This window comes from Cebus imitator, unplaced genomic scaffold (genome assembly GCF_001604975.1).
Source record: "Cebus imitator isolate Cc_AM_T3 unplaced genomic scaffold, Cebus_imitator-1.0 Scaffold464, whole genome shotgun sequence".
Classification (NCBI taxonomy): domain Eukaryota; kingdom Metazoa; phylum Chordata; class Mammalia; order Primates; family Cebidae; genus Cebus; species Cebus imitator.
In genome coordinates this window covers 791,888-816,973 of record NW_016107779.1, presented here as the reverse complement: position 1 = coordinate 816,973, position 25,086 = coordinate 791,888, and the positions used below count along the sequence as shown (strand labels likewise).

The window sequence follows — 25,086 nt, the reverse complement described above, 5'->3', positions numbered from 1 at the left end:
ATCCAAAATGAGTCTGGAAAAGCAAGATGCTTTGTTGTGCCGTAAAGTAAGAAAGCGCTTAAAGAATCATGGAGTACATCACAACAGCTTGAAGGGGCTCTACTGGGCAAATCCAAGACAATTTGTAAATTAAAATACTCATATTAATGGATGATAACCCACTGAATAAAGAATCCATGATTCTAAATTGATGTAAATAAGCAAACAGGTAAAAACAGAAAGCTCCTCCTTACAGCACCTGTCTACTAGTAAGAAATGATGTAGTCAGAAAGACATCAACACATATTAAAAGCAGGAAATGCTGACGGCAACAGGCTATTTACATGAGCTCAAAGGATCTGCTCACGAAGTTTTTATTTTATTCATTTTTAAAATTGTTGTTGTTGTTGTTGTTGTTGTTTTGAGACGGAGTTTCGCTCTTGTTACCCAGGCTGGAGTGCAATGGCGCGATCTTGGCTCACCGAAACCTCCGCCTCCTGGGTTCAGGCAATTCTCCTGCCTCAGCCTCCCGAGTAGCTGGGACTACAGGCACACGCCACCATGCCCAGCTAATTTTTTGTATTTTTAGTAGAGACGGGGTTTCACCATGTTGACCAGGATGGTCTCGATCTCTTGACCTCGTGATCCACCCGCCTCGGCCTCCCAAAGTGCTGGGATTACAGGCGTGAGCCACCGCGCCCGGCCTCATTTTTTAAATTTTTAAAAATAGGGATGAGGTCTTGCTATGTTGCCTAGGCTGGTCTTGAACCTCTGGACTCAAGTGATCGTCCTGCTTTAGCTTCCCAAAGTGTTGCAATTACAGGCATGAGCCACTGCAACCACCAGCCCATCAATTTTTAAAACACAAATGGAAAAACAGTAACTTTACAGTGGAAAAAATCTAGTGATTATTGCCTTCGCCAAGTGAATAAAGTGAACATCCCTAGGAATGGGACGAGTAAGTGTCCCAGGTCTCCTGATATGATGCACTGGAAATGACATGACATTGCTTCCGTGGCATGCCTGCCTCAAATGCACAACCCTAATTCAACCAGGAGGAATCATCAGACACACCCAAACCGGGGACATCCTATAAAACAGTAAGCCTACACTCTTGGAAATTATGGGAGGACAGGAGTTGCTCCAGATTAAGAGAGGCTAAGGAAACGTGACATCCTTAAAGACACTCAGTCCTGGATTGGATCCTAGACCGGGAGGCTGGGTAGGGAATACAGAAGCGACATTACTGGAACAGCTGACAACACTTGAATATGGACTACGGATGGGGTAACAGTGCTCTATTAATGTCAGATTCATTGATTTCGATGAGTGTGCTATGTGTAAGACAATGTTCTTGTTCTCTGGAATACATATTCAAGTATTTAGGGGTGACGAGTTTTTATCTTCAACTAACTCTCAAAAAAACAGTATTTGTATATGTGTATACATATATACACATACACACACACACATTTTTAAACGCCCGCCAAAAGTCACTGTGTGCAAAAAAGTTTTATAAGGCGGGGATCAGAGCTTAATGTTATATTGGCAATGTTCAGGAGGATCCTGCTGCAACAGATTAAAAAGTTTCATTTTAAAGTTTTCATAATTCAGATGTAACTCGCTGAAAACACATGGGGCAAACCAGTTTTAACAGAAAATCACTTACTTTAGCTAGAAGTCACAGAAGTATACAAACATATTCACTTTAAAAGTGCAGCAAGCCCTTATTTCATAAGCAAGAATATTATAGTTTGAAGGGAACTTTGAGATTACTTGATCTAACTTCTACTAAAAAAAAAAAAGGATGTCACTCCACAATAAATCATTTTGATTGAAAATACAAAACAATACCAAATAAAAATTTACCTTTTGTGGCAAATCTCATGAATAACCTATTTCCTTTAGCAAGTTTGTTAGCTGGACGAAGATCGTTTCTTAACAAAGACTCCTCTTCTACCTGAGACAACGTGTCCAACTTAAGAAAGAAGAGTATTTTTAATATAAAAATTAAAGTCCTTTCCATATTTCTTCAGTAGACAAGTTACCATTAAGAAAAGCATTCTACCTTTAATACGTACAAGCGTTATAGCACCAGTTCCTCTGCAGAATTTCTAACTCAGAGGTTTCCCGCCCACCTTGTCTAAAGGAACAGTCTTTCCTGTTTTCACAGCATCTGTCACCAGCTGACACAGTATTAGGATCTGTGCATCGGGGTATCATCTGTATTCTCCACTAGAATGCAGGCTCCAAGAGGGCCAGGACTTTGTTTTGCTTGAGGCTTTATCCCTGGCACTTAGAATATGGCATATAGTAGGTACTCAGTAAATATTTTTTAAATGAATATATGCTAATATTTCTGACAGTAGTACATATTCCATTAGGAAATATGTTGTTACTTGCTGTTTCTTAATTTTACCAATTAGATAACACTTCAAAATATTTCTCAATAAAACTATTTTCTTTTTTGTAGAAGGATGAGCACTATTCTGGGGTTTCAAGGTAAATTGTTACATCCACATGACCTTAAAGGACAAGCGCCTTGTGCACCCTCAGAAGGTCTCACGGTGAAAGCTAGAGGAAAAACACAACTAAGTCTTTAAGGCTTAAATTAAAAAGACAGTAAGCATTTTTTCCAACAGAGCCTGACATCTACCTTTGCCCTATTACTAACCTCTACATCACTTGCGTTCTCGTCTTCAACCTCTCCTTCTTCAGCTTCATCATCATCTGAACTGTCTTCCTGCTTGTCTAACATGGAATGTGAAGGACAAGACAAAACAAGGTAAATGATTTCATATAATGAGATACAGGATGAACTATTTCATGTAATTTTATAAGTCCAGTATTTTCCCCTTTGCTGATGATCTAAAGCATTGTAGATGACTTCAGAACCACCTGGTGATGAGAGGCTACAGCACTCTCCTGAGACACGCACAGCGCACAACGGGACTGCGTGAAGAAGAGGACTCTCAGACCCAAGTTCCCTCTTTTGTTCACTTACCTTTTTTACTTTTCTCAGATGCCTTGTCCTCACTGGCATCCCTGCTTCTTATCTTATCCTGTGCAGGCAGAGAGCTCATATTGATAAGGGCTCGTGTAGCTGTCATTTCATCCAGCCAAACTACATTACCTGAAATAAAATATAAAATAAGACGTTACAAGGCACGCAAATAGTAAGTTTCCTGAGAGCAGATTCTGCACTGCATTCAACACTATGGCCTCATCTAGCAAAAGATTATCATCAGTAGATATACAAACCAACTAATGAAGAGGACTATGGGCCAGGGACAGTGACTCACACCTGCAACCCAGTACTTTGGGAGGCCACAGCAGGAGTGAGATCGTCCTGGGCAACGCAGTGAGACCCTGTCTCTACCAAAAATACAAAAATCAGCTGGGCATGGTGGCATGAGCCCGTAGTCCCAGCTGCTCGGGAGGCTGAGGTGGGAAGATGGATTGAGCCCAGGATATTGCGGCTACCACTCAATTCCACAGGATATTGAGGCCGAGGTCATATCACTGCACTCTAGCCTGTGGAACAGAGTGAGGCTTCATCTCAAAAGAAATGAAAAGTTAAAAATAAATAAAAAAGAAAGAAGAAAGAAAGAAAGAAGAGAGAGAAAAAGAAAGAAGGAAGGAAAGAAAGGCGGAAAGGAAAGAAAAAGAGGGGGAGGGGGAGGGGAGGGGAGGGGAAGGGAAGGGGAAAGAAGAAAGGGCAGACATGGTAGTAAAGCCTTTCTGACGAAATTAGCCTAGAGCTGCATTTCCAAATTGGGTTCTACAAAATAACTTAAGCATTCCATGAAAAAGGGTTGTGTATATTAACACTATTGGAATAAAACACAGGTAGTTAAATACTTATTATGCATTAGCAGTTCTTGATGATGATCATAGCTGTCAGGTAAGTTTGGATTACCCTTATATACCACTGCCCCCTACAGGGAAGCCCTCTGTCATTCCTTGCTGTCAGGAAATGCTAAATGATGTCCCCCTTCATCACTCCCATTGTAAATCGTGCGTGATGAAGGTATGCACGGCGTAAGTTTAATGGAGGCATGACAGCCAGTTGGCTTTGTAGCAACTAAATTAATGTGCCCCTTTAAGGAAGATAATTTAGCAAGAAAAGGGTTTTGAGAAGTCTTATAGAAAATAAACCACTTTAACTCTGTTTAAAACAGCATTTCTCAAAATTATGTGTCCCCCGTATCTGAGTTTGGGAAATGAGGGTCTGAAGGCTCTCACTTCTGTTACTAACGTGCCATGTGGCCTTAAGCAAATATTTTCCTTCCTCTGTTTCTCAGGTTCTGATATACAAGGTAGGTGAATCAGGTAATTCTGAGGGTCCCAACAATTCTAACGTCCCTTAGCTACAGTTTTAAAAACTTAAATCAGGGTTAGTAAACTAGAATCCTCCGGCAAAATCTAGCCCACCACCTGTTGTTCGTTTATATTTGCACCAGCTTTATGTAGGTATAATTAATGCACAGTAAAGTACACACCTACCGCCTGTTTTTTTGTTTTGTTTTGTTTGAGACGGACTCTCACTTTGTTGCCCAGGCTGGAGTTCAGTGGTGCTTTCTCAGCTCACTGCTGCCTCCATCTCCTGGATTCAAGTGATTCTCCTCCTCAGCCTCCTGAGTAGCTGGGATTACAGGTGTGCATCACCACCCCCAGCTAATTTTTATATTTTTAAGTAAAGGCAGGGTTTTGCCACGTTGGCCACGCTGGTCTTGAAACTCTTGACCTCAAGTGACCCGCTCACCTTGGCCTCCCAAAGTGCTGGGATTACAGGCGTGAGCCACCGCGCCCGGCCTAGCACCTGTTTTTGTAAATAAAAATCTACTGAAAAAATAAAAATAAAAAAAGGAAAAAAAAGAAAAATCTACTGGAAAACAGCCAGGCTCACAGTTGATGTATGATTTAAAGTTGCTTGCATGCTACCACAGCAGAGCTGAGTAGATGTGACAGAGACCATTAAGCCTATAAAGCCTAAAATGACTGCATTCCAGCCCTTTATAGAAAAAGGTATGTCAATTCCTGATTTGGATAGTGTAAGTTAAACAGAAAGAAAAAAGGAGAAAAATGTTTCACTCGGTCATGTTTCTTCTTTCAATGAACACACTCCATCAACATCTTCCTAAGAGGGCAGCTAAGAAAAACAGGCTGCTATCTAGGGTGCTACCTAGTAGGTCAGCCAGCTGGCAGCAAGTAAAGCCGGACGAGAAGTGAGTCAAGACAAGAAGCCAGCAAAGCAGTAAGCAGAGGTCAGTCCAGACTGACAGCAAGGAGGCGAGTTTACAATGACAGTTAGCCCACAAGTTGGAAAGCTCGTAGGTTAGGGCAAGCAGGTGACATTCTAGAACCCGCAGTTCAAGGCAAGCAGAAATGAGAGGTCTGGTACAGTGTCAAGAGCATTCTGGTCTAGCTCTAGGTCACAGACACAGGCAGAGTCAGAAGGTAGCAATGACAAAGTCCAAGGCCCTGAAAATGCAGCCCCAAGTCTATGTAGTTGGATCCTCTCCTTTATTGGGAAAAGTGAGTGTTAAAGAGGCCTCAGTCAAGTACGCCAGATTCAGATGCCAGTAACCCACCTCCTAGAGTCCTGGTCACCACCTAGGCTGACTTGGAATACTGACGGGGTGTGAGCTGGCAGACTGGTTAGGGCATGCCAGGTTTCGTCGTTGGACAATGTTTTCTCTGCTAGACTAAGAGCAGAAGCTATACATGAATGAGTGGTATGGGCCATAATTATTCACCATCTCCGATGGCAAGAACGCTTGCAAAATCATCAACAAAAGCATATTCACATAAAACTCGGGGGTACTTACAGGAGGTATCATCCAACCATTCGATGTGAGCTGGAGGGTATTCTTTAAAATAGGAAAAGACATCCTGGGTGCTCATCTCATCTACTCCACAAATATAGATTGTCTCCAGTCTCACTTTGGGGATTGCTGGAAAGACAAGACACAGAAAAGATGACAGAATTTTCCTACCCACAACTGCACATCCCATCAGTTCTCCTGTCTAATAGTTCAGATAACCTGAGTTTAGGAAGAAATATGCTCAGACATACTACAATTATTTCAAAAGAGCATGAGACATAACAGTAAGGTAAACTACCTTAATTTTTATCCCTGAATAAGAGCATTAATATAATTCACAACAGGCTCAGAAAGATTCAACAAAGGTGTTGATAAATACATGATACCTCTCCTCACATTAATCTGTAGCAATCAGAGCAATATCAAGCTCCACGGGAGTATCTGTTGAAGTTAACTAGCTAATTCTAAAACTCTTAAATGTACGTTAAAAAGAAATGTGCATTACTGGAGACAATTCTGAAAGAGAAAAGATGCTACCCGTGGATACGTCAAAGCACGGAACTAGAGTAAAGAAATCGTACAAGTCAGTTAAAAAAAAAGACAATCCAAAATAAAAATGGGCAAAGGACATCAGTCTGTGATTTACATACAAGGAAATACAAAAGGCCAATACACACGTGCAGAGATGGGCTGACTTCACTACCAATCGTTAACACGCGCATTAAAACAAGAAGATGCCAGTTTCCACTGACCAGATTTTACATCTTATTTCCCCACATCTCCGGTACTTGAATGGAGAGATTTCACATCTTATTAGTATGAAATGTTGGCAGGAAGTAGGGGGAAGAGCTACTTCCCCTGCTGGTGGGAGTATGAATCGGCATCGTCACTCAAACTGTAAGTGTCTATTAAAAATGTGATTTTGCACATGCCCTACAGATCTAGAATTTTATTCCTCAGTATTGGCCCTAAATAAACCCAAACATTTGGATTCACAAAGTAGCTCACACAAAGATACTCGCTGCAGCACTATTTCTAATAACCCAGTAGTTCCCAGGGTAATAAATCATGTTTTATCCACACTGTAAAATATTATGTGGTTAAAAAAAAAAATGAAATAAATTATATACCACAGAAAGATTCTAAGGTGCATTACTGAGTGAAAAAACAAGTTGTAAAAAATTACATACATGGTGATGACATTTTTAAAAAACGCACAAAACAAAACATTTACAAAGGGTGCATATTTATGTACGCAAACACCTAGCAAAGGCCAGGCCTCGGATGAGTCACACTGACGATAGCTGTTACTTCTGAGGAGGGAGAAAGGTTCACGACTGTGGTCAAAATGGAAACTTAGCCTTATCAGGATTGCATACTTTTTTTTTTTTGAGATGGAGTCACACTCTCTCACCCAGGCTGGAGTACAGTGATGTAATCTCGGCCCACTGCAACCTCCGCCTCCTGGGTTCAAAAGAGATTCTCCTGCCTCAGCCTCCTGAGTAGCTGGGACTCCAGGTGTGCATCACCACACTCGGCTAACTTTTGTATTTTTAGTTAGAGACAGGGTTTAGTAGAGACCATGTTGGCCAGGATGGTCTCTATCTCTTGACCTTGTGATCCGCCTGCCTTGGCCTCCCAAAGTGCTGGGATTACAGGAGTGAGCCACTGCGCCTGGCCAACTGCATATTTTTTTACTACATATTTTAAGTACATTATCTCCTTTAATCTTAATTGCAAAGTATGTAACTATATCAATATGAAAAAATAAATTTAAAATACCTATATATCTACTACCTGGCTTTATGCTTAATTCCTTGTAAGAGCTCAGGCACACAGAACATTACATATGAAACTGGGGCCCGTATTACCTCTCTACATTCCTTCTCTCTCTTCCTTCTCTGAGGCAATTCTGTCAAGGAGTGGTTCATGGGTCCAAAAAAAGTAGAAAGCGTGAATAAGACCTACTGTTTAATAGCACAATAGGGTGACTACAGTTAATAATAACTTAATTATAAATTTTTAAATAACATAAAGAGTGTGATTGGATTGTTTGTAACTCAAGGGATAAACGCTTCAGGGGGCTAGGCACTCTGGAAGGCCGAGGGGGGCAGATCACTTGAAGTCAGGAGTTTGAGACCAGCCTGCCCAACACAATGAAACCCCATCTCTACTAAAAATACAAAAAATTAGCCATTCGTGGTGGCGTGTGCCTGTAGCCCCAGCTACTTGGGAGGCTGAGGCAGGAGAATCACTTGAAGCCAGGAGGCGGAGGTTGCATTGGGCCAAGATTATGCAACTGCCCTCCAGCCTGGGTTACAGAGCAAGACTCCGTCACAAAAAACAAAAACAAAAACCAAAAAAACTTGAGGGGATGGATACCCCATTCTCCACAATGTGCTTATTTCATGTCACATGCCGGTATCGAAACATCTCATGTACCCCATAGATACATATACCTACTATGTACCACAAAAATTAAAAAATAATAATTTAAAAAAAGAATTTAATGTCCATTACTCCCAGACATGTTTTTATATGCTATTAACAAAATTTTAAAAATATTTAGCCCATCTTTCTTCTGCAGATATATGCTACTACTTCTATTAAAACAAACAAAAAATTACAAATTAAAAAATGTGTTTAATAACTTTAAACAGGTAATAATCTTAAATCTCAAAGAGTTAAGAGATGTGTTACCAGGAGCCCATGTAAGTGTGGCCAGACTAATGCAGGTGAGTACTTTCCTGACATCCCAAATTAGACATGATAAAGACACCAAGATGTATGAATCCAGCCGGGCATGGTGGCTCATGCTTGTAATCCCAGCACTTAGGAGGCTAAGGTGGGAGGACTGCTTGAGCTCAGGAGTTTTCTATAAAAAATTTTTAAAATTAGCTGGGTGTGGCGGTGTGCGGCTGTAGTCCTAGGTATCAGGAGGCTGAGGTGGGAGGATCACTTGAGCCCAGGAGGCTACGGCTGCAATGAGCCATGATCACATGACTGCACTCCAGCCTGAGCAACAGAGTAAGACCTTGTTTCAAAAGGAAAAAACCACCATGCCCAGCTAATTTTTGTAGAGATGGGGTTTCACCATGTTGCCCAGGCTGGTCTTGAACTCCTGACCTCAAGTGATCTGTCTTGGTCTCCCAAAGTGCTGGGATTGCAGGCATGCACCACTGTACCCATCGCCTCCATTTTTTTCCTTTTTTTGTATCCTTACCTGCTTCTTTTGAACAGGATTATCCATTGCCTAAGTTTTGAATGTATATGACATTCTCTAAATTAAAATACACATGTGAGGCTGGGTGCAGTGGCTCATGCTCGTAATCCCAGCACCTTAGGAGGCCGAGGTAGGAGGACTTGAACCCAAGAGTTTGAGACCAGCCTGGGCAACACAGTAAGACCGTCTTTATTTTTTAAAAAGAGACATCCGAGGCCAGAAATTTTGTTCCTTATATTCTTTCTCTTTTGCTTTTCAGGATTTCTTCACCTGTAGGTCTGGCTTTAACACTGTAATGTTAAAACAACGTTAGAATGCCCTTGACAATTATTTCTGTCACTTTTTGGTCTTTGTTTCTAGGCTAGTCTCATTTAAGATTAATTTTTTTTTAGTCAGATCAACAAGTCTCCTATCTACGTTTTTTCTCCCTCCTCCTCAGTTTGCTTCCTCTAACATCACTCGGGGCCTCCTTGCTTTCTGTTACCTTCTGTGAAACAATCTCTTTGCTTCCCACAGGCTCTTTTTGTTCCAAAATCATGACTTTTAACTCCAAGAACCAAGAAGACCCTTGGACTGAATAAATATTTGTTTTCCATCCTCCATTTAGGCCTCTGTTCACCATTGCACTGCCGGTTATTAATAAGGATTTCCTGGGGTTCCCCAGAGAAGAGAAGGTAGCAAATTTTAGGTGACCATAACTCGCCAAAGCACACATGTGGGAGACAGATGAACTGTGACGAGAATGGCACAAATCTGAACCACTCATGCCAGGCGATACAGTAACATGGAAATGCTGACCACAGACTGACAAGGAAAAAGGAAAAAAGCAGTGTGACTACAAAGGGAAAAACAGAAGTTCCAGAAGAGATGAGAAGGAAATACACAGAATGTTGACAAGGACTGCGTCTGGGTGGTAGACTGTGGGCTTCCTGTTCTCTCTTCCAAATGTGCTTTGGTGAGCATGAACTGTTTGTAAAAGAGCTGATGAAGAAAAGATTATAGTCCAGCGTGAACAAGCTCATCAAACATGCTGACAGCGGCCGGGCGTGGTGGCTCCTGCCTGTAATTCCAGCACCTTGGGAGGCCAAGGAGGGCAGATCACCTGAGGTGGGGAGTTCGAGACCAGCCTGACTAACATGGAAAAACCCCATCTCTACTAAAAATACAAAACTAGCCGGACATGGTGGCGAATGCCTGTAATCACAGCTACTTGGGAGGCTGAGGCAGGAGAACCGCTTGAACCCAGGAGGGAGAGGTTGCGGTGAGCTGAGATCACATCACCGCACTCCAGCCTGGGCAACAAGAGCAAAATTCCATCTCAAAAAGAAAGAAAAAATAAAAGAAAATGCTGACGGCTTTCTTTTTGTAACTGTTTAGAGCAAAACCTGCTTTGGGAAGATGATGGGGAAAAAAAGGCAAAAAGGCAGAACTGTTGACCTATTTTGTCATTCTACTGACAACTGTCATTAAAGAACAGTGAAAACTCAGGTTAGGTGACAAGGCCGTAAGAATTAGTTTTAACAGATTTAAATCTTCTAGTGTAGAATTATATCCCAAGGTACTACTCAAACACACAGCTATGATCTCAGAATTAGGTAATAATCTCTAAAAAGTAGCAGGGAAGGAGAAAAGTATCTTAAAACTGTGAGGACTAATCCTGTAGAAGTTTTCATTAAAAAAAAAAAAAAAAGAAAGAAAGAAAGAAAAAAGAAAGGAAAAATTCCCAAACTGAATATTGAAAAGCTCACTGTCAGCCTCTGAAATTAAAAAAAAAAAAAAAAACTTATTAGACAGTTCTATGATCCCTTAAAAAATCAAGTCTTAGGCCAGGTGCTGTGGCTCACGCCTGCAATCCCAGCACCTTGGGAAGCTAAGTGCGGAGGATCGCTTGAACCCAGAAGTTGAAGACCCCCCTGGGAAACTAGTGAGACCTCATCTCTAAAGAACAAATAAATAAATAACCAAATCTTTCCCATAGGGAATGACAACAGTTCAGTAAAAAACAAGCTCCAAACTTTGGATGGAATTAAAAAAAAAGAAGAAGAAAGCCACACTAATCTCATTTCAACCTCATTTCTTTTTTGATAGGATTACCAGGTCAAGACATTCAGAAAATACATAGATGGTGTTCTATTTCAAGTTCATTAAGGCATGTAATCCCGTTCCTCATGACTGTAAAATGAAATGTGGGCTTTATGATAATAGAATCAGACTTATGATACCGGAATAACTGTCCACCAATCACCACCCACTGGATGAAGAAACAGAAGCCACGCATGCCACAGTGGGGAGGAACAGGACAGAGCAGAGCTGCGAGCTGAGAGGTAGAGTTGTGATGAAAACTAACAGACTGAAAACAGAGGTTTGAAATCAACGAGATGTAATTTAATAGGAATACAATGAAAAGTAATTATTTTTTAAAGCCTCAAGTACAAGATGTGAAGGACTGTTCTGATGGGCACACTTCCTGGGGAAAGAGCTAGGTGCTTCAGCTGCATATAGGATGAGTGCAACACACCATGAAGTGGCTGAGACAGAGACCGTGGTGACAGCCCTGCCACTCTACCTGCGCATCTGACCACAACTGGAACCTGCATCTCGCCTCATAAGAACATTCAGAAACTGGAAAGTGTTTAGAGAAGGGAAACAGAAAGTCGCGTCACATGAAGAAAAGTTGAGCGAACAGGCAGTGGGCCTGTGCTTCCACCACATACAAAAGGACTTCAGTGTTGTTTTAATAGTCACACAGTCACTAACAGACAGTAATTGCTAGAAGGCAATGCTCAACACAAGTAAGCATCCAAAAATAAAGTTGTCTGCCTCACAGTTCTCATGCCATCACTTAAGAAACATTCAAGCAGAGGCCGAAAGACCATGAGGAAGTTTGCCAAAAAGCCTGCAGCGCTGGGCAGGTAACCCAAGGTCTCTTCCAACCACAAGAGCTTTGATCTTGGGGATAAGGAGGCTGAAGCTGTTTGACACCGAGTCATTCAAATGCAGCAAGTCACTCTTGATGCAGAATAGTCTGGTGTAGCACATCCCAGACTGAATGCTGGCAGGACAGGTAGGAACACAGGCTTCAGTCAGATCAGCCTTCCAACCTCAGCTGTGCCACTGACAGAGCTGTGGGACTATGAGCACATTTCCCAACCTCTCAGCACCTTAAATTTTCTCATCAGTGAAACGGAAATAATAAACACCTTTTCCTCAAAGGGCCGTTGGCAGAATAAGTTAATTACACAGCAAAGTGACTGGCACATAGTAAGCATTTGACAAATCTGATCTTTTATTACTATTGTTGGTATTAACAACAAATGACTTGAACTAACTGGACCCCTGGCGTGGATGCAGGCGTCAACATGCTTATTCCAATTTCCCCACTCTCCCAAGAAGCTCGGTCACTGAAAGCACTGCTGGGAAGGTGGAGAATACCAGAGGACGATGACAGCTGACATTAACTGGGCACCTGCTGCGTGCCAAGCGTCACTCCACCAACTGTGACATTCTGTTAGTTTCCCAGCAGCCCTGTCATCTGCCTTTCCAGATAAGGAAGCTGAGATTTTTAGAGGCTAAATATCTTGCCCAAGGGCACAGAGCTAGAAAGTTACAAGTTAAGATCTAAATCCAGGTAACTGGGCTTCAGAGCTCATGCTCATAACCACAAAATCAATAGTTCTCAATCCTGGCTGCACATTAAAATCACCTGGGAAGATACAAAAACAGTAACTCTCATCCAGCTGCGGTGGCTCACACCTGTAATCTGGCACTTTGGGAGGCCAAGGCGGGTAGATCACAAGGTCAGGAGTTCAAGACCAGCTTGGCCACCATGGTGAAACCCCATCTCTACTAAAACTACAAAATTAGCCGGGCACAGTGGAACATGCCTGTAATCCCAGCTACTCGAGAGGCCGAGACAGGAAAATCATGTGAATCCGGGCAGCAGAGGTTGCAGTGTGCCAACATGGTGCCACTGCACTCCAGCCTAGGTGACAGAGCGAGACTCCGTCTCAGAAAACAAAACCAACAGCTATCCCTGGGACCTATCCAACCCCAACTAATGTAAACTGATCTGAGACGGGCAGCAGGAACACTATCCTAGGCCATGCTGACTCCTGGATGAAGAACAGACTGAAATAAGCAAACTTCCCCAGCTGACATCCCAGGGCAGACCTTACTGCCTTTTTTAGGAATATCTTTAGAACCATGAGATTGGAGTTGTATTTTAAAAAAAGGAAAAAAAATTTTTTTAATTAAAAGTTAACCCCAAATGAGATCCTAAGTATCGTATTTATATTTTACAGACAAGGACATTGAGACTAACAAGGCTCAAGAACTCACCCACAGTCACAAAGGAACTAGATTCCAGGAGGAGGTGAGAAACCACTTCAAGTGGGTAAGCAGAGATGCTTCATGGAGGAAGTGACACCTGACCAGAGACAAGGCATGCAACAAGGAAGGGCAAATGCGCAGAGTGAAAGGCATGAACCATATCAGAGGCAAGCTGCCTCAAGGAACGCTCTCAGGACCAGAAGATAACAGGTGTGATAATAAGTGTCTAGAGCAGGGAGGAAAAGAAAAAACAAACAGGTGTGATAAAACCATGATTCCCTCAAGGTAGAGCTGTGAGAAAGGACCCTGACTGCAGGCACCTGACAGCACGTGGCCTGCACAGGACTTCCTCAAACAGAAACCCCCGCCCACGAGGGAAGCAAGGTTGTGTTTCTGACCTGAACGAGTCATGCAGGTTAAAGAGTGAGGCGGCTCTAGAGTTCAGCTCTGCTCCACACTACTGTGCCGTTGGGACTCACTGAGGGGGGACACCATGTCAGTCACTAGCACCATATCCTACACCGAACGGCAGCAGAGCCAAGGAGTTAAGAGCGAGGCTGGAGAGTCCGATAAACCAGGTTTGAATCCTGATTCCACCTTTTCTAGCTACATAACCCTGGGCAATTTATTAAACTACTTTGAGCCTGCTTCCTCCTTTGTAAAATAGGGATCAAAATATATTCCTCAGGCCGGGCGCAGTGGCTCAAGCCTGTAATCCCAGCACTTTGGGAGGCCGAGGCGGGTGGATCACGAGGTCAAGAGATCGAGACTATCCTGGTCAACATGGTGAAACGCCGTCTCTACTAAAAATACAAAAAATTAGCTGGGCATGGTGGCGTGTGCCTGTAATCCCAGCTACTCAGGAGGCTGAGGCAGGAGAATTGCCTGAACCCAGGAAGCGGAGGTTGCGGTGAGCCGAGATCGCGCCATTGCACTCCAGCCTGGGTAACAAGAGCGAAACTCCGTCCCAAAAAAAAAAAATATATATATATTCCTCACAGAGTTGCTGTGAGCAACAAAAAAGACATATGCAATGTGCTTAACAGTGTCTGGTAAAGAAGCAAGGTCACAAAAACAGCAGCTATTCTTTCATTCATTCAACATATTTACAGAGCTTTTGCTTTTATCAACCAAACAAGGTCGCAGAAGCTCACACAATACAGCAGAGGCCTTTACCGTGTGTTCGGAAAAGCTGCCTACTGAGCCCTTTATGAACACCCAAATGTGCAAACACCACAGAGGGAAGCCTTTTGCATTCATGGATTTATATTAGAGCAGAATAATAAATAAGAACATAGACTCACTAAAAAAGTAGTAATTTTCCCTTTTATTTATAAATTGTTTTAGAAAACTGTAGCAGATTATACTATAATTCAAGGTGAGTTCTAGGGTGCAAAATACGCCAACAAAACACAAAAGTGAAATAAAATCACAAGTGCAACTGGAAGGGCAGGCTTAAAACTCAGGGCAGGGTTAGTTTAGCTTTCTCTGACAATAGGATTATCACCAGATTCAGATTTTTTTTTTTTTCTTTTTTGAGACAGAGTCTCACTCTTGTCCAGGCTGGAGTGCTGTGGTGCAGTCTCAGCTCACTGCAACCTCTGCCTCCAGGGTTCAAGCGATTCTCGCGCCTCAGCCTCCCGAGTAGCTGGGATTACAGACATGCGCCACTACACCCAGCTAACTTTTGTATTTTTCAGTAAACGGGATTTCACCAGGCTGGTCAGGTTGGTCTCAAACTCCTGACTACAAGTAATCCCCCTGCCTCGGCCTTCTCAAAGTGCTAGGATTATAGGCATGAGCCACCATGCCCGGCCAATAGATTCAGATTATCAATAAAAGTGTTCATGGCTTTTCCCCACCAATCTCAAAATTGCTCCAACACCCTAAAAGAAGGTCTCACTGTGATACACATTCACTACATTTAAAGGCAAAGAAAATTAACACCTCTATGATAAAAGCAGAAAATGAGGAAGGGTCCTTAGAAGCACGGGTTTGAATCTCAGCTCCACCACTAACTGGTAACTTTTTCTGGGCCTCCTCAGAAAAGACAATCTCTTATTTCCCAGCTCTAATATCTGAGCCAGATGACAGCATCTGAACCTTAAACAGGTGACTTCAGAAATGGAGACTCACAGGTCCCTTCTCGCAGGAGTGTTTGGATAAGGAGTGGACACTCAAGGCAAGGCCAGAAGCATGAGACAATGGCAGGAAAAAGTCCTTCTCTGGGGAAATGTGGAAAAATTTCACCCAAAACACCCTGTACCTTTCTTCATCATGTCTCGGTCCAAGGCTACATTTCTTTGGGCAAGGTTTACTTCTGATCGAAAATGGAAGCGCTTGGCTCGCTGTTCTTTCTTTTCAATTGCTTCCTAGAAAGTACAGAAAAAGTTACAGTAGTAAAAGATGGCGAAGGCACGTTAAATTACAAATGCATCACGATGCATCACTGGCAAACCTGAAATACACAGGAAGAAATAAGCAGCACTGCACCCTGAATAAGCTCTGCAGAGACCTGGACATTCACACTCAATGACCGGGAGGGCATACACTAGTACTGCTGTGACTTACAACCATGGCCAACCCCACACCACCTGTCACTGTGCCTGGGATACACTAGGAAGTCAGTGAGTATCTGCTGGCTGAATGAAGAGTGCTTTACCGTTTACGAAGTTATATGACATTGCATTTGTTACTATCAATTATGCCAACAAATTACAACGAAACAATTTCAACATCCCAATTTTCCAGGGGCAGAAATGGAGGTACAAAAAAGCAGAAAGGTTTGCTGGAATACTTCGGCTAGTAAGCAAGCAGATCTGATTCCAGTGCTATTTCTAGGGGCCCACCTACAACCACCATTTCTCATTGTCTGTGGGCATGGTAATCACACCTATCACGCTCTTCCACATTATATCTGCCTGAGCAGTCCACTCCCGAAAGCTAGTCTGTTTAAAAATAACACTGAAGCAAAAAAAAACCTCTCTCTCCTCTTCCAGCCTTGTGTCCATGGAATCACCAGTTTTCATCTTTAAGAACCATTGACACGGGCCGGGCGCGGTGGCTCATGCCTGTAATCCCAGCACTTTGGGAGGCCGAGGCGGGTGGATCACGAGGTCGAGAGATCGAGACCATCCTGGTCAACATGGTGAAACCCCGTCTCTACTAAAAATACAAAAAATTAGCTGGGCATGGTGGCACGTGCCTGTAATCCCAGCTACTCAGGAGGCTGAGGCAGGAGAATTGCCTGAATCCAGGAGACGGAGGTTGCGGAGAGCCGAGATTGCGCCATTGCATTCCAGTCTGGGTAACAAGAGCGAGACTCTGTCTCAAAAAAAAAAAAAAGAACCATTGACACTTCTCGGAAAATATAAGTTTCTTCTAGGAGGTAAAATAAACCCAGGTCCACCTGTGGGGTTCTTTCTGATGGCTCCTAGGAACCCTTCACTAATTGCCTTTTTTTTTCCTGCTCGCTTTGTTTTTGAGATGGAGCCTCGCTCTGTCACCAGGCTGGAGTGCAGTGGCACGATCTCGGCTCACTACAACCTCCACCTCCCAGGTTCAAGTGATTCTCCTGCCTCAGCCTCCACAGTAGCTAGGACTACAGGCGTGCGCCACCACGCCTAGCTAATTTTTGTATTTTTAGTAGAGACGGGGTTTCACCATGTTGGCCAGGATGGTTTCGATCTCTTGACCTCGTGATCCGCCCGCCTCGACCTCCCACAGTGCTGGGATTACAGGCATGGGCCACTGCGCCCGGCCCCCTTCATTAATTGCATGTTGACTCTGCCACGCTAACTGAAGGTCTGACTACAGAAACCTTGCGGGGATTGGTAAAGTGGCAACACATCTGTTATTTCCCAATAGTTATGCCCATTTTTCCACTGAAGTCTTCCCAGTACAAACAACAATTTACCTTCCTTTAGAAACAAAGTACTAACTCTGAGACTACCACCCTTCTCCCAAATACCTGTTTCATATCATGGCAAACGGTGTAAGATTATGAACAGTCTACTTATCCAATTACACTAAAAAAAAGATTTTCACTTTATTCTCTTTTCTTGTCTAAAAGATGACCAATTCTATTTTTTTTTTTTTTTTTTTTTTTTTTTTTGCCTTTAAGTAACTGGAAACACACTGAAACACAGATAAACTATAAAAAGCTTAGCTGGGCGTGATGGCATCCGCCTGTAGTCCCAGCTAATCAGGAGGCTGAGGCAGAAGGATCAACTGAACCCAGGAAGTGGAGGTTGCAGTGAGCGAAGATTGTGCTCTGAACTCCAGTGATACAGTGAGACTGTCTCAAAACAAACAAATAAAAACAAAACAAAACAAAAACTATAAAAAGGTAGGCATGAGATATTCTTATTTTTGCTTTTACCTATTCCATACAGCAATATATGCTATTATTCAGAAATGTAATACAAAATTCTGTTCCAAACAGCACAATTAAAATCAGAAAAATTGTCTAAAATTGAACATCACTGATTAAAGCAACTTACATGTATTGACTACGTAGAAGGAAAATAATAGGCTTGACTCTATGAGGTGTTACAGTGAAGGTGGTAATCTAGTAATAGCGATCGTTAGATACAAGCCAATAGTCTTAGGTACTGAGAATAATTCCCCTGACTTGGGCTTCAAACTTCAGACAGCCAGGCAATCAAGAAGCCCTATTTTTCTAAGTCTACAACTGATGAGGAATAAAGGCTATTAAGTACCTACTATGTGCCAGGCACTTTTTATGTTTTGTTTCATTTCAACTGAAACAGTACACATTTTTTAAAGAACGGACATACCATTTAAAAAAGCATTCCTGATACTGGCCACTTTCTTGGAAATGGTTACATACAGGTATCTAGGTAGAGTGAGTTTACCTCTCCATGACTGTCCTGCACAGTTTCAGGATGCATGAAGACATCATTGTATATATAACACAACATTTTGTTTTTTTGAGACAAGGTCTCACTGTTGCCCACACTGGTGGGCAATGGCACGATTTCAGCTCACTGCAGTCTCGACCTCTCAGACTCAAACGATCCTCCCACCTCAGCCTCCCAGGTAGCTGGGACGACAGACATGTGCCACCATACCCAGCTAATTTTTGTATCTTTTGTGGAGATGGGTCTCACTGTGTTGCCCAGGCTGGTCTGGAACTCCTGGGCTCCAATGATCCACCTGCCTTGGCCTCTCAAAGTGCTAGGATTACAGGTATGACATTTAAATCCAGCAACAAAAGAAAAAAGAAAGTATTTAGTGCTAAGTACTAGGGGTTAGGTTGATTAAGTTCACTTGCTCATCACCCTGAATAAAGGCATCCCAGTCTGCCTTACCTTGGAGGTGACATCAATCCCGGTGATGAAGCTGCCAGCCTTGTTTTCGTATCTTCTGCTTGTGTCCTAACACAAAGGGGAAGGGTAAGAAATTCAGACAGCAACTGAGGAAAAACCCATGATAAAAGTCAGCCTGCCGACTGGTTGGTTTTTTTTGTGACAGTGTCTCACTCTGTTGCCCAGGCTGGAGTGCAGTAGAAGCATCACGGCTCACTGCAGCCTCAACTCCCCTGCAACCTGGACTTCCCGGGCTCAAGCAATCCTCCCATCTCAGCTTCCCGAGTAGCTGGGCCTTTGGGCATGTGCCACCTCGCCCAGCTAATTTTTTTATTTTTGTAGAGGCAGGGTCCCCCCTATGTTGCCCAGGCTGGTCTCCAACTCCTGGGCTAAAGCAGTCCTTTTGCGTCAGTCTCCCAAAGTGTTAGGATTACACACATGAGCCATCACACCCACTCTGGTTCTTTTTGTTTTTCTGTTTGTTTGTTTTTTGAGATGGAGTCTCGAGCTATAGCCCAGGCTGGAGTATAGTGGCATGAACTTGGCTCACTGCAGCCTCCACCTACCGGGTTCAAGTGATTCTCCTGCCTCAGCCTCCCGAGTAACTGGGATTCTAGGCATGTGCCACTGCAGCCAGCTAACTTTGTTATTTTTAGTAGAGATGAGGTTTCGCCATGTTGGCCAGCTGGTCTCAAACTCCAGACCTCAGGTGATCCGCCTGTCTCAGCCTCCCAAAGTGCTGGGATTCCAGACGTGAGCCATTGCACCTGGCCAGTCTGGTTCTTTTTGAATAGTCATTCTTTTCAAAACCCTTTCCTACCCCTGACAACCTTTTATTAAGAAGCCCCATGCCAGTGATTCTATGCTATCAATCAGATCTTCCAATAAGAAGATCAGAGCCTATCCAAAACCTGAAGTAATTGCATCAACTGAAAGTATCCATGTAAAGAAAATCTAAAGGCTTTTTGGAAAATGTCAAAAGATGAGGCACACTCAGCTCCCCAACCTCGTCTGAACAAATCCCCATGTCCCGCCACCAGGTGGAGCATAACCCTTCACCTCAGTGCAGAAGGTCCAGCCTCACCTAGAACTCCGGACCGGCACAGTGCAATGCAAAGAGGATGGGATGTGAATACCAGGCGAGCACTGAAGCCTCGGCTCTGACGGTCACTAATTACAGGACACTGTGGTTTCCTTGACCTCTCTGAGTCTGTTTCCTCCGTGGTATCTACCTGCCTTCCTGAGCTCTTTTACTGCTCTTCCATTTGTGCTACGAACTTTCCAACAATCCTGGACCCACTGCAGAGCCTCTGTGCTTGTTATTGCTCCTGCCGGAGAACTCCCTTTCAATCTGCACAAGGCTGGCTCCCTTTTGTCATTTAGAGTTTAGCTAAAGTGTCCCTATCTCAGAGGACTTCCCTGACCATCCTATTTATCACATTCTACTTCCCCCTCTGCACAGACTCCCCCTCCCCCCACTCTCTCCCCTTCTCTCCTCCCCGTGCTACCCGCCCCCCAGCACTCTCTATCCCATTAACATGGTTTACTTTCTTCACACTACTTAACACTGACAAAATTATTTATTTAATGTGCCCCCACCTGGAACATAAACTCCAGGAGGGAGTTTGATCTTGATCTTGATCAAGGCACCTAGGACTGTGCCTGGTACATAGTGGGGGATGCGATAAACAATACACGTTGAGGCCGGGATGCAGTGGCTCATGCCCGTAATCCCAGCACTCTGGGAGCCTGAGGCGGGTGAATAACAAGCTCAGGAGTTAGAGACAGCCTGGCCAAAATGGAGAAACCCTGTCTCTCCTAAAAATAACAAAATTAGCCAGGTGCGGTGGCGGATGCCTGTAGTCCCAGCTACTCGGGAGACTGAGGCACGAGAGAATCACTTGAACCTGGGAGGCAGAGGTTGCGGTGAGCCGAGATCGCGCCATTGCACCCCAGCCTGGGCAACAAGAGTGAAACTTCGTCTCAAATAAATAAATAAATAAATACACGCTGAACTGAATGACTGAAGGAATGGTAACAACTACTTCACAACAGCAGTGATATTTATTTCGGTTTTGTTTTGTTTTTGAGATCGGGAGAAGCGAAAGGAGGGACCCCAAAGGGGCCTTGCTATGTTGCTGAGGCTGGTCTGAAACTTAGACTCCTGAAGAGCTGGTACGCGTGCACGGCCAGTATATTTAAGTAACACAATGAAGCGAATGGCAGTGAATGAAGTGAATGGTAAATCTACTATGTAACTGCTGTTAATCATAACCATTCACGTCTGCCCTCTCTGGCGATCATATCTTAACCTTTCTCCGTAACTTCAGTCTAAATATGTTGACATGTGGTCAAAAGTGGTTCATGTTAGGTGAGAAATTAAGAGGGGTCATCCAGGCCTGAGACCAGCTCTAAGAACTGGATACCCAGCCACCAAGCCACAAGCAAAACACCTCTCAGCATCCCCAGCGTGGTGAAGGAGGGACCAAGGACGTCTATTGGTCGTCTCCACTTTGTTTTGAGTCAGATGCTGGGGCCACGGTGTAGGTGCCAGTGGGGCCGCGGGGGTCAGGGCGACCCTGATCACGACAGAAGCAGTGAGCTCCGCTGCTGACAATGTACCTGTCTGCTGCTCTACGCACTCCCAAGAGAAAGAGCGAGCGCCGTGTTTCACAGACCCCACTCCTCCGGGGCAAGACCCTCAGGAGACCTGGGCGCTGGCGCCACCCAGCAGCTCCTTCGGGGCTGTCCTGGTTCTGTTCCCGCCCAGGGCTCTCCCTTTATCTCATCCCTCCAGCCCCTCCTCACTCACCCCCTTGCACTGCGCGGCTCGGAGGGGGCAGCGGAGGGGGGTCCTCAACTCCCTCCCAGCTCCCCGCCACCCCCTCAACCCCCATTTCCGGCGCCCCGGCGTCCTTTCTCCTGCTCCGCGTTCCTACTCCAGACCGGCGCCCCCGGCCCCGGGGCGCGGCTACCCTCTCTCCCGTTCCTCCGACTTCCCCGGCTGGGGCTCCGGCCACCGCCCCCTCCGGCCTCCTCCGGCGCCGGGCACTCGCCCTGCGACCTCCTCCGAGCCCCCCGACCCTCGCCCGTACCGGGATCAATTCCTTCAGCGAGCGCCGCACCGGCACGATCTCCAGCTCGCCCTCCTCCACCTCCATGGGCTCCGGCTCGCCACGGTCTACGCCGGACTCCGCCTCAGGGGACGGGAGCCCGAGGGCCGGCCCCGCCGGGGCCTCTGCCTTCACCGACACCCGCAGGCCCCGCACGGCCGCCATCGCTGCCTGCCGGCCGCAGCACCGAGAGCCCGCCCCTCACGGCCGCCGGCTAGAGCGCCACGGCCACTGGCCACAGAGGAGCCGCCGCAGCCACCTAGAGCGTCGCCGGCTTCCGCCAGAAGGCCGCCCTCAGCGCCGCTGCCCCCTGGTGGCGGGAGGAACCCGGGCGCGCAGCGCCGGCGGGACCTGGGGAGAAGAAGGCGGGACTGAGCGGGGGAGGGGGCGGGGCCTGCGGGAGCGGACGGAGCCTGGGGGACCCCGGGTATTCTGGGGTTGCAACGCCTTGAGGCTAACCCTGCACTAAACGCTAACTTTACTGGGCGATCACTATGTGCCAGGCACTCCCAAGCCCTCGAACCCTTAGAACAACTCTATGCAGTATATCCTATTATGACCCCCATTTCATATATGAGGAAACTGAGGCATAGACATTGACCCAAAGAAGCCGGGCGCGGTGGCTCACGCCTGTAATCCCAGCACGCTGGGAGGCCGAGGCGGGCCGATCACGAGGTCAAGAGATCGAGACCATCCTGGTGAAACCCTGTCTCTACTAAAAAAAATAGCTGGGCGTGGAGGCGCGCGCCTGTAGTCCCAGCTACTCGGGAGGCTGAGGCAGGAGAATTGCTTGAACCCAGGGGGCGGAGATTGCAGTGAGCCGAGATTGTGCCACTGCTCTCCAGCCTGGCGCCTGGCGGCAGAGCAAGGCTCTGCCTCAAAAAAGAAAGAAAGAAAGAAAGAAATTGACTCAAGGTGACAGGCTATGGAAGGGACAAGAGCTGGATCTGAGTCTGGCTGCGGAGCTTCCAGTGAGCCTTGCCATGTCACCTCTGGGCACTCTGTGCGTTTATAAAGTTACTTGCCTCACCAGTCTTTGTCTCTTCAAAGACTCCCCCAGATTGGCCCATGTTGCATACACAAAGACTGAGACTGCAAGAGAGAGGGGCCTGCCCAAAGGCCAAAATGTGGACGCCAATTTCCCGATTCCTGAGGGTGCCATCCACTGTAGACCTGTGAGCAGATATTTCTAAGGAGAGCCTGGTGGGGGAGAGGGGAGTCTTCTAGGTGTCCAGAGGGTGTCACGTTCAGAGGGTGTGAGCGATTGTTCTGAGTCCTCATTTTCTTTCTTCTTTCTCTCTCTTTCTCTCTTTTTCATTTCTTTTTCCCTCCCTTTCTCCTTCCTTCTTTCCTTTCTTTCCTTCTTTCTCTTTCTTTCCTTCCCTCCTTGCCTCCCTCCCCCCCTCCTTTCCTTCCTCCCTCCCTTCCTTCCTTCCTTTTCTTTTTTGTAGAGACAGGGTTTCACCATGGTGGCCAGGCTGGTCTCTAACTCCTGACCTCAAGTGATCCACCACCTCAGCCTCCCCAAGTGCTGGGGTGACAGGCATGAGCCACAGCGCCCAGCCTGAGTCCTGATTTTGCATCTTCCTTTCTGGGATAGGCTTTGGAGTCTGTTTTCCCATCTGAGGAGGGCATAGGTGAGACCCCGCAGTCTCTGAGACCCTATCAGCTCTGACCACGGAGGAGCAAATCGTGATAAACCAAGGAAGAGCTTGGCCAGCATCAGACAAACCTGGGTTTCCAGCTGGCTGGCCCTGTCCCATGCACCATGTGTGACCTTGGGCAAGCTGTTTAGCCCTACGGAGCCTCAGCTCCCTCATCAGTAAAACGGACCATTACCCCCCTCCAAAGGAGGCTGTGAGGATTAGATGTGATAATTTACATGTAGATACAGGACCCAGTAGTACAATACATCATAGTTTTTCTTAAATTTGGGCTAAACCGCAGGATAAACACAAGACGGAGCTCTTCAGAGGACTAGTTTTATTCTATGAATGGGACACAAAGTAGTTTTAAAAATTGAGTTGAATGCATATGTAGAACGCGTGTGCACATGCGTGTGTGCATGTGTGTGTGCGTGTGTTTAATTTCCTTTTTTTTTTTCTTTGAGATGGAGTCTCGCTCTTTCATCCAGGCTGGAGTGCAATAGCGCAATCTTGGCTCACTGCAACCTTCACCTCCCGGGTTCAAGCGATTCTCCTGCCTCGGCCTCCTGAATAGCTGGGATTACAGGTACCTGCCACCACACCTGGCTAATTTTTGTATTTTTAGTAGAGACGGGGTTTCACCATGTTGGTCAGGCTGGTCCCAAACTCCTGACCTTGTGATCCACCTGCCTCGGCCTCCCAAAGTGCTGGGATTACAGGTATGAGCCACCATCCTGGTCATGCGTTTAATTTCAAACAAAATGTATACGTGGGGTGGCCAGCTATAGGTAACAGTCACAGGCCCCATCATTACTAGGCCTATGGGGTGAGTGGATGGGAGAGGAGGAAGCAATCCCTCCTCAGCTATGGACATCAGGAGGCCAGGAGAGAAGCCTGGGCATTCCCCTCTCCCTGCTGGGGAGGAGCCCTGTTGCTTGCGGCCTCAATTCAGTGTTGCAGTTCAGTGCCATTCAGAAGACACCCAGTGCCCTGGCACTGTAGCTGGTAGGTACATTGGGAGTCCAGGACAAGCCACGACATGAGGCAAACATCAAGGCTCCTAGGCTCGTGCAGGAAAGCCCTCTGTGCCATTCTCTTTTTGGTCACCTTATCCGCCATCTCCCACCCCCTTTCTTGTTCGCAATGTAGCCACTGAGTTGGAACCACAGAGAATTTAGGAAGGTGGTAAAGGCCAATTTTCAAAAACTGAAAAACATGATTCTCAAACAGATGTAAAATGAACACATGTCAAAGCTTGCATCGATTCTTTAGTAAAGGAGGACACCCGTAGAAATATTAAGAACAGTTCAAAAGAGAATTTGAAGGTAGTTGGTCAAAGGAATGCTGAGATGAATTTGACAAGGCAAGTAAATGCCCTATAAAGCAAGAAACTATAACCTCAGGGATTCCCGTTACCACCAGACTTAAAATGTTTGCATTACTGCTGGACAAGAATTATTTACTTGTCATGAATTTTCTATAAACTTCTACTCTCAGTTGTAAAATGTCCTAATAAATATAAGAAGTCAAACAGGCCGGGCACAGTGGCTCATGCCTGTAATCCCAGCACTTTGGGAGGCCAAGGCAGGTGGATCACATGGTTAGGAGTTCGAGACCAGCCTGGCCAACATAGTGAAA

At 45.3% G+C, this 25,086-nt stretch overlaps 1 protein-coding gene across 3 annotated transcripts in view; it reads right to left on the bottom strand.

The window, feature by feature from the left end:
• Nucleotides 1-22,017, bottom strand: part of NCBP3 (nuclear cap binding subunit 3) — a 32,678-nt gene extending 10,661 nt beyond the window's left edge. For 2 of the 3 annotated variants that reach the window (XM_017512196.2, XM_017512197.2), the window contains exons 1-7: nucleotides 21,785-22,016; nucleotides 18,693-18,758; nucleotides 15,626-15,731; nucleotides 5,811-5,936; nucleotides 2,984-3,112; nucleotides 2,654-2,730; nucleotides 1,849-1,957 (exon numbers count right to left, since the gene is read on the bottom strand). In XM_017512196.2, the coding sequence (XP_017367685.1) occupies nucleotides 1,849-1,957; nucleotides 2,654-2,730; nucleotides 2,984-3,112; nucleotides 5,811-5,936; nucleotides 15,626-15,731; nucleotides 18,693-18,758; nucleotides 21,785-21,967 (796 nt within the window). In that variant the 5' untranslated portion in view covers nucleotides 21,968-22,016. Of the gene's footprint in view, nucleotides 1-1,848; nucleotides 1,958-2,653; nucleotides 2,731-2,983; nucleotides 3,113-5,810; nucleotides 5,937-15,625; nucleotides 15,732-18,692; nucleotides 18,759-21,784 lie in introns of all 3 variants that reach the window. The other variant, XM_037732699.1, reaches the window with a different exon arrangement.
• Nucleotides 22,018-25,086: the final 3,069 nt, after the last annotated feature.